General features: G+C 59.4%; 1 protein-coding gene across 1 annotated transcript; it reads right to left on the bottom strand.

The window, feature by feature from the left end:
* Positions 1-1,864: 1,864 nt before the first annotated feature.
* On the bottom strand, positions 1,865-11,993 carry BCL3 (BCL3 transcription coactivator). Its single transcript, XM_082605671.1, has 9 exons — positions 11,535-11,993; positions 9,713-9,866; positions 4,819-4,927; positions 4,376-4,580; positions 4,180-4,268; positions 3,891-3,968; positions 3,110-3,277; positions 2,626-2,743; positions 1,865-2,488 (listed from the first exon to the last, which is right to left on the bottom strand). Exons 1-9 carry the CDS (start codon positions 11,788-11,790, stop codon positions 2,301-2,303), a joined length of 1,365 nt encoding a protein of 454 aa, XP_082461797.1. The 5' UTR covers positions 11,791-11,993; the 3' UTR covers positions 1,865-2,300.
* Between the last annotated feature and the right edge of the window lie 2,686 nt (positions 11,994-14,679).

Genomic DNA, 14,679 nt, shown 5'->3' with positions numbered 1-14,679 from the left:
GGTACGCGGGCCCCTCACTTTTGTGGCCTCTCCCGTTGCGGAGCACAGGCTCCAGACGCGCAGGCTCAGCAGCCATGGCTCATGGGCCCAGCCGCTCCGCGGCATGTGGGATCTTCCCGGACTGGGGCACGAACCCGTATCCCCTGCATCGGCAGGCGGACTCTCAACCACTGCGCCACCAGGGAAGCCCCTAAGCCATCCAGTTTATGGCCATTTGTTACAGCAGCCCTAGGAAACCAATACGTCTTCCAAATCAGGCAGCTCTAGGGACACCATAGCCCAGAGGCAGCATGAAAAGCACTGGCACATGGTCACAAACACACACAGAAAGACGAACGGCCACCTAAGTCAGGAGGGCCATGTGAACATGGGCTACCCAGTCAGAGCTGCCCTAGAAGTGCGTGTGCATGGATGTGTGTGCATGTGTGTACTCACACACACACCCCTAGCCTAGACCCAACGGTGTCTCCTAGGAAGACGTTAAGGCAGTGGGCCCCACAGATACAGCATGTTGTGGAGTCATCGCAGCAGAAATGTTCACAATCACCAAGACATACAAAGACCCAGGGGCCCAAGGAGGGCCCGCCAGACTGAGAAACCCACACTCAGCATCACTCAGAAACACAAACACGTGGCCACTCAAGAAGACCAATAGAATGGGACCAAGGTTGCCAGCTTCTCCCAAAGGACACCCCTTTCTCCAAGGCTGGAGGCACTGGGGGCTGACATGGGGTCCAGCCCTTTCTTAGGAGTTCCAGCTTGTCCTTGCCCCCCCCACCCCATTGTACATCCATCTTCCCTTCCCAACGGGCGAATCCCTGTAACAAATCACTTATCCATATACCCACTGCCTAGTGATGTTGCTTCTCTGATCGAATAGACTCTGATGATATTTACATCCTAACCCCTGGAACTCTGTGAATGTTACTTCATATGGCAAAAGGGATTTGGCAGGTGTGAGGAAGTTAAGGGTCTTGAGATGGGGAGATTATCCTGGATTATCTGGGGGGGACCTGGGGGAATCACAGGGTTCTCCTAAGAGGGAAACAGGAGATCAGAGTAGATGTACAGATAGAAGCAAGAAGGTGCTGTGATACAAGGAAGGGGCCATGAGCCAAGGAATGCAGGCGGCCTCTGGGAACTGGATAGTGCAAGGGACCATATTCTCCTCTAGAGCTTCCGGAAGGAACCAGCTCTGCTGGCACTTTGACCTTGGTCCAGTCAAGTTGATTTTGGACTTCTGACCTCCAGAACTATAAGAGGATGAATCTGTGTTGTTTTAAGCTGCTGAATTTGTGGTGCTTTTTTACCGTGGTAACAGGAAATGCATGCAAACCCTGATACGTAAGAGACTCGTCCAGACAGTCAAAAATATATATGTATGTCAGGGGGGCCCTGGAGCCACTGAATAAAATGGGACACACCAAGCAAGGCAGTCACATAGAAACAATCACACGATGACCGCAGGTCACAATGTTAGGAACACTCACAAATGCTACACGCACGGAGACCCAGAGGCAACTGGCATCAACAGTTTACCACAGGTACACAACAGTCAGCTGTGGTTCCACAGGGACCCACAAACCGCAGAATCCTTCAGAAGCATACATACACACACATGCACTATGGAATCCAACAGGGTCCTCTGGAAAGATGTCACACTTCACGTCGTCCCCAGAAACAAAGGCACAGTGACACAATGACAAAACATTTACAACACACCGTAAGTCCTAGAGTCACCCACACATGTCACTGTCAGTCTGAGACTCACATGGAATCAGCTGGATACAGCACCCAGGTGGGCACACACACAAACACACTTCCTCCAGACCTCCTCATGAAAGAGGCCTAGCAAAGCCACGGATATGGTACAAAAATAGTTTATTACAAAAGAAATCCAACCAAAAAGCCTAATAATTTACATTGATATCAGTGCCTGGCTACAGCCCATCTCTCCCTCCTTACTGAACTGGGTCAAGGCCAGAGGGGAGGGCTGTTCCTTGGTTCCACCAGCTCTGGGAGAGGAGAAGGAAATGAACGATTGGGTGAAGTTCCAGATGGGAGACTGGTGCCTGAGAATAATAGGGTAAGAGTCCGGGCTGGGGGTGGGGACGAGATGGGGGAATATCCATGCTGAGAAGAGGGGGGCGGTTACAGGTAAATATATGTGCCTCTGTGCAAATCCTGGTCCAGAAGATTGGGGGGGCAGAGAGAGATCTTCACAGTTTCCGGGAGGGCTGAGACCCCGTAGGGCAGCGAGGTCCCTCCTCATGAGTCCGAGATCTGCCCCCCCATCCCTCTCAGCTACCTCCTGGAGCTGGGGAGGGGGGCACCGGCCGGCCAGGGGCTCGGAGGACCCCGGCATAGGGCAGGAAGGTCGGTGGAGATGAGGCAGGAAGGAAAAAACTGGGGGGAACCATGGGGAATCCAGGGGGGTCCTTGGGGGGAGACTGGGAGGGCGAGGAGGGTGGTGATGCTGACAGAAGACCTGTGGGAAGAGAAGAGAGAGGAGGGGTGAGGGCAGCGAGAGGCTGGATCCAGGGAGAAGGGGGCTGGGGACCCCCACTCCTGGGCTCTGAGGGAGGGCGGAGCTGGGCTGCTGGAAGTTGGAAGCCGGTTTCTCACCATTGGAGCTGAGGCGGCTGCTGCTCTCAGGGGAGGTGGTGGCACTCCGGTCGGGGGAGGGTTCTGGCTGGCATGCAGGAGCAGCCCGTGTGGCCTTCCCTCTCAGGATGTCGATGACCTGTCGGGGGATGGGGGGGGTGTCATCACCAGGCCACCCCTGCCCACACAGCCATGCCTCTCTCCATCTCTCCTAGCTCACGGGGTCTCCTAGCTCAGGGAGCACCGCCTCTTTCTCAGTACGTGCAGGGGGACAAGTCACTTCCTTTCTTTGTGCCTCAGTCACTCCTTTGTCTAGAACTCACACCCACGCCCTCAGGCTCACCGGCTCGCCTCCGCGCCCTGGCACAGACGCGCACACGCCCACCGCCGCATCCCCTGCACGCACGTGCCCACTCACCTGTCACATCCGCGCGGACCGGCGCTCGGGCAGACACCCCTGCAACCCCTGTAACCCCCGCCGCCACCAGCGCGCACACTCACTCACCCGGCGGCTGCGGGCCACCATGAGCGGCGTGTCGTTGTGGCAGTTCTTGAGGCCGCTGTCTGCGCCGCTGCGGACCAGCGTCCGCACGAGCGGGAGGAGCCCGCGGCCTGACGCCGAGTGCAGCGCCGAGCTGCCCGAGTACATTTGCGCGTTCACGTTGGCACCGTGCTGCGGGCGGGGAGGCGCGGGTCAGGACCACCGCCAGGTCCCGGTGGAGGGGGGGCGGAACCCAGGGGGCGGGGCCACAGCGAGGGGCGGGGCCGGGCGTGAGGGTGGGAATCACAACCTGGGGCGGGGCCAGATCGGGGTTGGGTGATAGAAGGGTAGAAGTTGGAAACAAAGGCGGGACAGAGCGGGATTGGAGGGGCGGCGCCGAATCAACCGGAGCTGGACTCGGCAGCCCCGGCCAATGCAGGGGCGGAGCCAGAGAAGGGAAGGGTCCAGAGTCTGGGCCTGATCCTGGACGGAGTCGGGGCGGAAGGACAGCGCGGGGACAGGGCCAAAGCCGGAAGGCAGGGTCAGCAAGACTCTAGGTGGTTGGGGCCTGGGACCTTTTGGGGCCGGAGGAGGGATGGGAGAAGACCCGGGACTAGTTCGTAGCCTGGAGAGGTAAAGGCCTAGGGTTGACAGAACGAGGCCTAGAAGGAAAGGTCGGGGCTGGAAGCGCAGCAAGAGCAAGAGCCAGAACTGGAAGGCGGCGTCGGTAGCGGGGATGGGGCGACAGCCGGTTGGTGTCTGAGGAAAGGGTGGGCGAGAGGCCACGAGCAGGGGCCTTACCCACCTGTAGCAGCAGCTGCACCATGCTAAGGCTGTTGTTTTCCACGGCGTGGATGAGTGGGGAGCGGCCACTCTTAATGTCCTGCGGCAGGGAGGGAAGGTTTTAAGCGTCTCCTAGCACTGCCCAAACAGCTGGCGGCCCGCATCCTAACCGCTTGGTCCAGCATCTCAGTCCCCTTAGATTCTTCAAGCCCCACCCCACCCATTCGGGATCTCTCCCACCCAAGCCTCGCCCCGTTGGCCCCGCCCCTCTCTGCTCCTCTTGGCCCCTCCCCCGGCCCAATCGCGCTCACCACCGCGTCGATGTCCGCGCCGTGCTCCAGCAAGAGCAGCACCGCTTCTTGGCACTCGGTGTTCACGGCCACGTGCAGGGCGGTGAGCCCTGAAGGAGAGGGAGACTCAGTTAAACCTGGGCCTGGGGCTTTGCAGCCTCAGAAGGACTCCAGGTCCTGCCGGACAGCCCCACCCCGCGCCCGGGTAGATGCTCACCGTCGTAATTGCGGGCCTCCAGGTCCATGGTGCCCCCGGCCGCGCTGTCCAGCAGGGCCCGCAGGCAGGCCGGGCTGCGGTGCTCGCAAGCTAGGTGGGCTGCCGTCTGGCCGTGGCGGTCCAGTGCCATGGGGCTGGCACCGGCCATCACCAGGAGCCGGACCACAGACGGCAAAGTGGTGATCACAGCCAGGTGTAGCGGTGTCTGGGGAACAGAGACTGTGAGGGACCCGTTCCCTGCCCTGCGTCCCAGTCCTGCCTTCCTCAGAATTCCCGAGTCCTGACCCCCAGCTGTAGTCTTAGGCAGGAACCAGAAATCTGGAGCACCTCCTCCCTCAGATTCAAGAGTCAGGGCCCCCAGCTCTTCTTCCCGTAGGAAACAGGAGTCCGGGTTCCCAGACCCCTGTTCCATTAGATCCAGGCCCCCAGGCCCCCAGCCTCACCTGCCGGAGGTTGTTGTAGATATCCAGCTCCCGGCCGCCATGCTGGAAGAGGTTGACTAGCCGATGCACAGCTGGCAGATTGCCCTGCACCACCGCAATGTGGAGTGGCCTGGGGGTGGAGGATCACAGGCATTAGAGGCTGGTCACCTCTAACCCCCATACTCTTAGCAGTGCTAACTCCAAAATGTGCAGGATACTTTAGAAGTGTCTCTAGAATCCAACCACTGCTCGCCACCCCCACTCCATCCTGTCAGGCACCACCATCTCCCCTCCTGGACTGTCCCCTCCTCGCTGGCCTCCCTGCTTCCATCCTGCTCTACTGTCTGTCCCTCACATAGCAGCTAGAGGGACCCTTTTAGAACCTAAGTCAGGTCATGCCCCTTTTCTGCACAGAATCCTCAGAGTAAAGTCCTCACCGTGGCCCACAGGCCCTGTGTGATCTTGCCTCCTGCTCTTCAATTCCTTTTTTTTTTTTTTTTTTTTTGCAGTACACATGCCTCTCACTGTTGTGGCCTCTCCCGTTGCGGAGCACAGGCTCCGGACACGCAGGCTCAGCGGCCATGGCTCACGGGCCCAGCCGCTCCGCGGCATGTGGGATCTTCCCGGACCGGGGCACGAACCTGTGTCCCCTGCATCGGCAGGCGGACTCTCAACCACTGCGCCACCAGGGAAGCCCCTCAATTCCTTTTGATATCATCTCTGTCCACTCTTCTCAGCCCACTCTGGCCACTAGTCTCCTTGGTGTTCCTCAAACATACCAAGCATGCTTGCCTCCTAGGCCTTTGCACTGGCTGTTCTCTCTGCTGGGAAGAGTCTTCCCCCCATACCTGCAGAGCTAGCTCCCCTCATTTGGGCCTCTGCTAAAATGGTACAGCAGCGGCTCCCTCCCCCACCCTCGGCTTTATTTTCCTCCAGTTCATCACCTGATGTGGTACACTTTACTTGTTTCCTGTCTGAATCTCCCCAGATAGAATGTCAACTCCACCAGGGTAGAGCGTTTGGTGCGCTTCCATCACTGCCCAGTGCCTAGGACAGTGGCTGGTGCTGAGCAGGTGCTCCACAAACACGCTCTGAATAGAGGAGTCCCTCTCAACGATCCCTGGCCGTCCTTGAAGCTGGTAACCATATTCCCACCCCACTCAAGGCCACAGTTTTCTCATCTGTGGAATGGGTGGGGATGAACTCGATACCATCAAGGTCTCCATCAGTGGTGACTGGAGATCATGGTCAGCCTCCATCCCAAGAGTATGTATGTGGAGGAAGTTTTGCCCAGAAGGGAGGTGGAACAAACTAGTCACTGTTTGGGAAGCTGGACTGCGCAATCCAGGTCCCCCCCACTTCTGGATTGAAGGACTCATTCCCTCAGCTTCTGGGAAGGTTGTCAGCTCTCGGCTCTCTCTGGGAATTACCCTCCGCTGAAAAGAGCTGCTTGCCCAGGTCATGGGGGTGAGGTGGGTAGATGCCACCCAATGGCATCCAGTGACTGGTCCGTGTGGGCGTCGAAGGCCTGGGCTTCTGGCCCCAACTCTGAAGGCCACTCCAGCTGCAATATTCCCTGTGGGATAACTGAGGCCCTGATGAAACTACGTAGCAGCTCAAATTCTCCCTGTGCCCAGTCCTGCTTCCTCCATCTCTGTAGGCATTGATCTGGATAACACTTTTCAATAAACGTCCTGCCCCTTCCCAGGGCCCCCAACCTGGAAAAGCCATTTAGAGCGGAGAGCAATCTGGGACGACTGTATGGGGTGGGGGACATTAGCGCTGAGGGCACAAGGCTGACTGGAGGTACACAGTCCCTACAACCTTTCTTTAAAGGCCATTTTCTAGAGCAACTTCTTTCTCACCCACCACTGCTTGCTGACAAACCAGAGCGTGGCTAAGAGGGGTGAACAGCGGTTCTCCCAACTGTGGAATCTGCATGCAGAATCCAGCTCCCTAGGTACTGGAGGCAGAGAAATCCTGCAGCCCTGGGGGCTTTGCCGGGGCTGAGTGGGCCAGGGTTGCAAATTGCGTTACAAGTCTCTCTAGCTGTGCGGCTAGGTGGCCCTTTACGGCCTCGGGTTTCTCCTCCATAAAGTATAGCCTACAAGAACGCCCATCTCCCAGTAGGAGATTATGCAGGTGTAACGCTGAACCTGGATCCTGAGCCGAGAAAGCCAAATTTAAACAGAAATCTTGGGGGAGGGGTCGGACCTGGGCCAGGGCCCCCTTGGGAAGGGATCCCTCCCCTCCCTGCATCTCCCAGGACGCCCGGCCTGGGCCCCCTTCGGGGCGGGAGGGGTTAAGTGAGGGCAGAGGGAGAAAATTATTTCAGAGAAACCGTCCAGGCCTGAGTTCCCATAAACGCGCGGGCCGCAGGGGGTGGGGCGGGGCTGGAGGAAGTGGGGACGGGAGGGGCGGCCCAGCCCTCGGACTTCCAGTAACAGGTCTGCTGGGCGGGGCTCGGCTTCCTGCTCCCGGGGGAGGGAAGCCTGTCCCGTCGGGGATCTACCCCGGCCACCCGGACACCCCAACTTCCATCCTCGAATAGGGCGGAGAGGGGAGCCTAATCCAAAACGATCTAGTTACCCTGGGGGTAAGGGCCCCAACTTCTCCAGCCAGGGGACCCCTCTGGAACTCCACCCTCCGGGGCTCCGACTCCAGCTGGCTCCCTAACCCCCACATCTTGGCATCCATCCCCAAGATCTCTTGGGACCCGGGAATACGGTGCCCTAACGCTTTGCGGATACGGACTTTCCCCTTCCCTCCGAGTTCTAGATCCCCAAGATACCCTGCCCGCTGCTCCTTCCCCGCTCCGGGGTCATGGAATGCAGTCCCCCAACCTCTGCTCCCTGGGACTCAGAACGCGTTCCCCCCTCTCATGGAGACCCAGACTTCCATCTCCCCAGTGCCTCCTGACTTCTTGGTGGCGGGGGGTGGGGTGGGGTGGGGGTGGTGGTGGTGGGTGGTGGTGGTGGGGGTGGGGAGGTTGTCCGAATGCCCTGAGATCTTACTCCCCTGAATCCCTAGAAGTCCAGCCTCCCAACCATAGCTTCGCTGCTCTGGGGACCCAGACCTAGCGTGTCCCCCCTCCCCCGCCCCTGCCTGGCCTGCGCCTGCTGCCCATTCCGGTAAAGTCTCGGCCCCAGCGGAAGGGGTTAAGGTTAGAGGGAGCGCCAGGAGGGGGAGGCTGCGAGTGACGGGTGCTGACGTGGGGGAGGCAGAGCAGCTGGGCTGCGGTCAGGTTCTGCGGGAAGGGATTTCCCCCAACAGGCAGCTGAGGCAGAAGTGTTTGCTTTGGGGGAGAGCGGGGAGAGCGGGGAGGGCGGCTGGGGCGTGGGGCTGGAGACTGGTGTGCCAGGTCGCCTCTGGTGCACCCTGCTTTCACAGGCTGCAAACGAATCACCCCTGGGGACAGATACAAATTAAATCTATTTCACTGATGACCCCAGACATCGTACCCAGACTGGGCAGGAACTAGCTTTAGCGAGCCCTGTATATGTATATCTCAGGCACTTTCTCCTGCTTGGGTTCACAAGGATAAGTCCACGACAACCCTGAGAGCTCTGTTCAACCAACCAAAAGCCACTCCCATGTACTGAGCACCTACTGTGTGCCCCACCCACCCCGTTCTATGCACTGTATGTATGTACATCACTGCACTGAATCCTAATTGTGATTATGAGCCCGGATTTCCAGATAGGGAAACTGAGGCTCGAGGATGTGAAGTCACCCAGGAGCCAGTGGTGGAGGCCCTCCCTTTCCTTGTAGAAATAGGCTTGTCCATCCCATCTCCACCTGTGGTGTCCAGTCCCCAAACCCATTCCCAGATAATCGCTTTATAGAAATCATTTCATTTCTGCCTCACAGAGACCCTCATCTTATGCTTCCTGTTTTTACAGGGGGAAACTGAGGTAGAGAGGGGTGAGAAAGTGGCCAGCTGAGATTCAAACCGAGGTCGATAGAATAACAATAACCATGGTGGTCAAGTATATCGAGTGCTTACTATGTGCTAGGCCGTCCCATGCAGTATTTCTCAGCAGCTTCATGCTGCTCAGAAGCATGTCCCTCAAACGGCAGATGATAAAACCATGAGATTTGGGAAGTCAACTTAAGGGCTCGTCAAATTAATTTAGTGGGCTATGACCAGGAAACAATGACACAAGACTGGAATAGAAAATCCCAAAGTAGATCCCAAGTCGTAAGGGTGAGTGTTGCTTTGTTCTGTGAATTTTTTTTTTTTTTTTTTTTTTTTTTTTGCGGTACGTGGGCCTCTCACTGTTGTGGCCTCTCCCGTTGCGGAGTACAGGCTCCGGACGCGCAGGCTCAGCGGCCATGGCTCATAGGCCCAGCTGCTCCGCAGCATGTGGGATCTTCCCAGACCGGGGCACGAACCCGTGTCCCCTGCAGGCGGACTCTCAACCACTGTGCCACCAGGGAAGCCCTGTTCTGTGCAATTTTTATTTCAAGTTTATATGTGCGTGTATGTGCTGGGCTTAGTAAAAAGCAATAACGATAATAATACCAGTAATTAATACATATTGAACAGGCAATCTGCGAGGCTCAGTGCTAGGAGATTAACATGTATAGTTCATATAATAAATCGGTCAGTGAGATGTCTTCCTCATTTGGGGATTTTGATAAAACATTTGAAGCCCACAGCTCCAAAAACAATCCTGGGAGGTAACTGCTCTCAGGGTGCCCAATTTTTCAGAAGAAGAAACTGAGGCCCAGAGAGGGAAAGGGGCTTGCTCAGAGTCACACAGACAGCGGTGGAGACAGGGTTCTAACTCAGGTGCAGGTAACTTGAAAGCCCACGCTGAGTGCCCCTGTGCTGTGGTGGATGGGTGAGGTGGGTGGAAGGGTGGTCTCCCCACTCCCTACTGCCCTCCATGAATGGGGGACTGTCACTCACGTGTCTCCGTCCTCGTCCGCATGGGTGGCCATGGCGATGTCAGCCGACAGGGGGTGTTCCATGGAGCACATCATGGGGTACAGGGGTGTAGGCAGGTTCAGCAGAGGAAAGGGGGAGCCCATTGTCGGGGTGGGGTACAGGGACAGTAAAGGTCCTGGGCAGAGAAAGCACATGCGTGAGACCAAACCCACAGGTCTTCAACCCACCCCCCACCTCCCGGCCTTCGCTACTGCGTGTCACCTGCCCTTTTTCCCAGGTCCCTTTTGCATCTCCTACTGAGTCCTCAAGGCGCAAGACAAACTCCTCTACGGCATCCCTCCTCTGGGCTCCCGCAGCTTCCCGCCCCAGCCCTGGACACTCTCATTGTCACATCTTTACTTGTGTCTGATGCCCCATCTCCCACTAGGCAGAGAGTCCCTTAAGGACTGAACCCCCATCATCACTCAGCAGGGGGACCTCAGGGTCTGCTTGCTGAGTGAATTTGTGGCTGAGGGAAGTAAGGATGGATGAAGCATTGGATGTAGGGTGTGGGGTGAATGTGTACAGAGTTTGGGGAGAGGGAGTGCTGCCAAAAACATGTTCAGATCAAACTGTTGGAAGGGACCATGGTAGCAGGCAAATCCATATCCACCCATCACACAGATGGGGAAAACTGAGGCCCGGGTTCTCATCGGGGGAATGGGAAAAAGGAGAAGGCTGTGACAGGCCTCCTGATGCACAGCTTGAAGCTGTACTCTGAGGGGGTGGAAGGTGCAGAAACTAGGCAAAGGTCTGGAGGCACTAGGCATGGGGTCTCTGCAGCTCTGAGGGTCACTCCGAGATCGTGAGGTGGGCACAGCTGTGGGAGGGGCCACCCCCTCCTGGAGGTCAGGGACGGAGGCAGGATCGGGAAAATGGATTCTGGCCTTCTCTGTCATCTCCTGGTCCTTGGGGGCTCCCATTCCTGAACCCCCAAGTTTCCTGGTCCTTGCATGTCCAATACCAGGCCTTGACACCCTGAGGCCTTCTGCCCGGTGACCCCTGAATCCTTCTTCCTGGTTCTAAACCCTTGAGTCCCAGAACTCCCCAGTCCTGCCCCCAATTCTTAGACTGAGCCCAAGCCCCCTAAGGCCACCTGACCTTGTGACCCCAGTGAAGACACTGATCACTTGCAAGCACACAGAACTGGGTGCTCAGAACCCCAGATCTCTGTCCTGCTGGCTCCTTAAGGACCCCTGGTATCTGGATCGGTTTCCTTGGGTCCTTGTGATCCCAGATATTGGGGTGCTCAGAACTCCAATGCTGTTCTCCTAATTCCCGTCGTCTCCCGATATCTTGGTTCCCGAGATTTTGACATCTGGGGATCCTTAATATCTGTTTCCTTAGAACCCCAGTCTCTGTCCCCCTGACTTCCTTTGACCCCACATATAGTTCGGGATGCCAAGAACCCCAGTTTCTTGGGTCCAAGTGCTGATTCCTTATAACCCTAGATATCTGGGTTCTGAAGAGTTTATAATTTTGTGTTCCTGGGGCTTGATTCCCTAAGAACCCATTTCTGTACTGCTGGGCACTGTCTCCTAGCTCCCTATATGTGGCACTCGGACCCTGGGCTCTATCCCTCAGGGCCCCCTGACACCCAGCCTTCCTACAACCCCGATATGTGTGTCCCAAGGCACTGCTCCCTGAAGCTCCCATATCTGCACCCCTGGGACCTCAGGCTGTGCGCCCAGCTCCCCAGGAACCCCATATCTGTGCCCTTGGGACCTTGGCTTCTGTCCCTCAGCTGCCCGAGGCCCCCTATTGCCTGGCCCCCACCCGGCCATGACCTGCGGAAGCCACTCACCCTGGTAGTAAATTGCTTCTGGCCGGGCCAGGCCGTGGGGGGGCGCAGGCACCGCTGGCGTGTCTGAGCCACCGCGGAGGGGATCCGGGGGGACGACGGGGCCCGCAGCGCCGCGGGGGGCGGCGGGCTCCGGGGAGGGCGCGCGCAGAGGGCGCTTGCGGAGCGGCAGCGCGGCGCCTGGGGGTCCGGCGGCCTTGGGCCGGGTACGCAGGTCCACGGGCCCCTCGTCCATGGTCCCCGCGGGGCATCGGGGCATGGGGCCGCCGGGGACGGCGGCCGAGCGGGCGGCCGGAGTGCGGCTGGGTTGGCGGCACGGGAGGGTGGCTGCGCCGAGCGCCGGGACTTCCCCTGCTGCCGGCTGAACTGAAGGGACTTTTGTCGGCCCGGGCGGTGCCGACAGCCCGCCTCCCCGCCCCCGGCCCCCCCGGGGCCACCCGTCCGCCCCAGGGGTTTCCTGGACCCGCCGCCGCTCCCGCCGTCCCGCGGTGCAGCCTGCTGAGCGCCCCGCCCGCGCCGCGCCCCGCGCCCGCCCCCTCCCAGCCCCGCGGCTCCCGGAGCAGCCGGGTCTTGGCGGGGGGCGGGGGGTGGGTGGGAAGAAGGCGGGGTCGCGGGTTGCGGGGTCCCCACCCCTGCGGCTGCGGGCGTCAGGCTCTGTCTCCGCGTTTTTGTCTTTCTGTCTATAGGCCTCTGTATCTCTCAGTCTGTAACTCTCTCTCTCTGGCTTTCGGGTCTGGATAGATGTCTCTCTATCTCTGTGTCTCTGTTCTCAGTGTCTCTGTCTCTATCGTCTCTTTGCTTCCCTCACCATCTCTCTGTCACTCGAGTGCTGTCTGCTTCTCAGCCTCTCCCCCAGGGAGGCAATTCCCTGAGGCCCTGGGGTCGCTAACTCGGGGGTTCGATTCCCGACTCCTACTTCCTCGCTGGGTGACCTTGACCAGGCACTTCCCTTCTGTGAGCCGTTTCCTCCTTTGTGGGAGCGAAAAGACGCACCCGGGGCAGGGACTACGCTCCGCAGGCGCCCAGGCACTATCCCTCTGCCTGCCCTGCCCCCATCTCTGCGTCCTCCCTGTCCCTCCTCAGCTTTGGGTCTGAACTTCGCTGGGGGTGGTGTTCGGTGGGGAGTGCGCAGGGAAGCAGTGAACGCGTCTCTTCCCGGCGGGGTCCCTGCACCCAGTCGGAGCCGCTGGGCACAGGGTGGGTGCTCCGGGAATCCTCGATGCACGGAGAAAGAAAGAGACGTGGCGAAAGGGGCATGGAGGTCGTGAGAGACTAAGGAGGAGGGAGACGGGGACATAGCAAGAGCCGCAGGGCCGCAAGACCAGGGTCACAGCGACCAAAGCCCGGGCCCAGGAGGCCGGGACCGCCTGGCTCTCCTTCTGCCCCACGTCCCGCTCCCATCCCGGGCGGGGTTGGTAGGTGGGGAACAGGCCAGGCTGGTTGGGGGCATGACTCAGAGGCAGGCAGGAGCTGCGGGCGGCTGGGCGGGGTGGGGTAAAGGGGGGAGGGAAGAGCAGAGGCGGGCTTCTCCCGTGTCCCCTCCCCGGCCGTCCTTCTCCCCGCCCCGGGGAGGGGCCCCAGTCGCGCGGGGCTTTCCCGGATTTCCCTGGAGGCGGGGCCGTCGCTGGGGTTGAGTGCCGGTCACGGAGTTACCGGAGGCGGAGCGGAAGGCTTTGGGGACCTAAGGGGGCGAGGGAATGGGTGCTGCACCCCGGGTCTGTCCAGGCGGCTCACAGGGTCTCCTGGTTCTGTGTGTCTCCCCATGTCTCTGCATCTCCATCCCTGGCCTCCCTCTCGCTGTCTCCAGCCCCGTCCCATATTTTTGTCTCCCGATCTGTGGCTGCGCCTCTTCTCCCCTTCCTGGGACCCTGAAAATGGGTGTGGACCCCCGGTTCTCAGAAAGGGACTTTGCCCAAGACTGGGGCCCCACCCCAGTGGATCGTTAACCGGGATGTGAGGAGCATCTGTGGGCTGACAAAAGCCTCACCCTGTTCCCCCTTCTCTCCTTTCTGCCTCTCTGGATCTCCCTCCTCGGCCGCCTGTAATGGGAGAGCATCTGGGGCCAAGACCTGGGTTCAAGTCCCACTTCCACCCCTTGTTGACAGTGGACCTTAGGTCATTTCTCTTGAGACTCAGTTTGTTCTTCTGGAAAATGGGGCTGATGTCACCCCCTGCCCGCAGAGTTGTGGCTACAAGGGAAAAGGCGAGGGAATTAGGGTGGAAAGTCTGGGGTCCCCGCCTACCCAGCCCTCACCTCCCGGGACTCTCAAACACAGGGGAGGACTGCGATGTAGAGCACAACCCTGCTGTACAGAGGGCAGCTGAGCCTCGGAGCAGCGGGGCTTGTCCAGGTGATGACCCTAGGAAGTAGCGCTGCACGGCTGCCTCAGGCCCTCCCACTCCCCGGCTCCCTTGCGGCCGGTGGAGAAACGGCTGTGGGCCCAGATAAGGGCAAGGGGGTGTCTGCGCTCGGCCCACAGGGGCTTGGAGGGGCTGAGAGAGAGGGCGCTGGGGGTTCTGAGTCTGAGGATGGAGGAGGGATAAAAGAGTCTGAGGGAGGAGGATCTGAAGGAGAAAGACAGGTCTGAGAGAGACGTCGGTTGTCTAAGGGAGGGGAGAGAGTCTGAGGGAGGAGGTGAGGGTCTGAGGGAGAGGGGGAAGGTCTGCGAAGGACCAAGTGAGGACAGTGGCTCCGAGGGAAGAGGAGAGAGTGGGGGTGGGGGGCGGTTGGAGGATGAAAGATCCGAGGGAAGAGGAGGTTTGCAGAGGGTCTGAGGGTGGCGGAGGGGAGAGCGGCGTGCTCGGGGAACCGGCAGGGACTGAGGGGAGGGAGGAGAAGGGAGGCCTGGAGTCAGCCCCGCCCCGCAGCTGTCTCTGATTTCCCAGAATCTTCTGCTGCTCAGGAAAGCCCCAGCTCCCACAGCTGCCTCCCTCCAGTGTCGGGAACGGAGGATGAGGAACCAGGATGGCTCCCCCCTCCTTTCTCCCCTTGCCCCCTGCGCCCTCGGTGGGAAGGGCCAGGGTCTCCCCTCTCTGGGCCTTGAGCTCTGGAGGTCCCCCACCGGGAGGGGCGGCCCCTGGATGAGTCCCAGAAACTTCCCAGAGAAGGCCCGGAAGTCCTGCCTGGTGTCTCACCACTTTCCCTCAC

The sequence above is a fragment of the Mesoplodon mirus genome (assembly GCF_964341445.2).
Source record: "Mesoplodon mirus genome assembly, chromosome: 19".
NCBI classification, from domain to species: domain Eukaryota; kingdom Metazoa; phylum Chordata; class Mammalia; order Artiodactyla; family Ziphiidae; genus Mesoplodon; species Mesoplodon mirus.
The sequence above is the reverse complement of the archived record's forward strand: the minus strand, read 5'-3'. Positions and strand labels throughout refer to the sequence as shown.

Coding starts and splice junctions, on each gene's coding strand:
- BCL3 (XM_082605671.1), bottom strand. CDS start 11,790: ATGCCCCGATGCCCCGCGGGGACCATGGACGAGGGGCCCGTGGACCTG. Junction 4,581..4,818: donor TCTACAACAACCTCCGGCAG/GTGAGGCTGGGG, acceptor TCTGTTCCCCAG/ACACCGCTACACCTGGCTGT. Junction 3,969..4,179: donor GCGCGGACATCGACGCGGTG/GTGAGCGCGATT, acceptor TCCCTGCCGCAG/GACATTAAGAGTGGCCGCTC.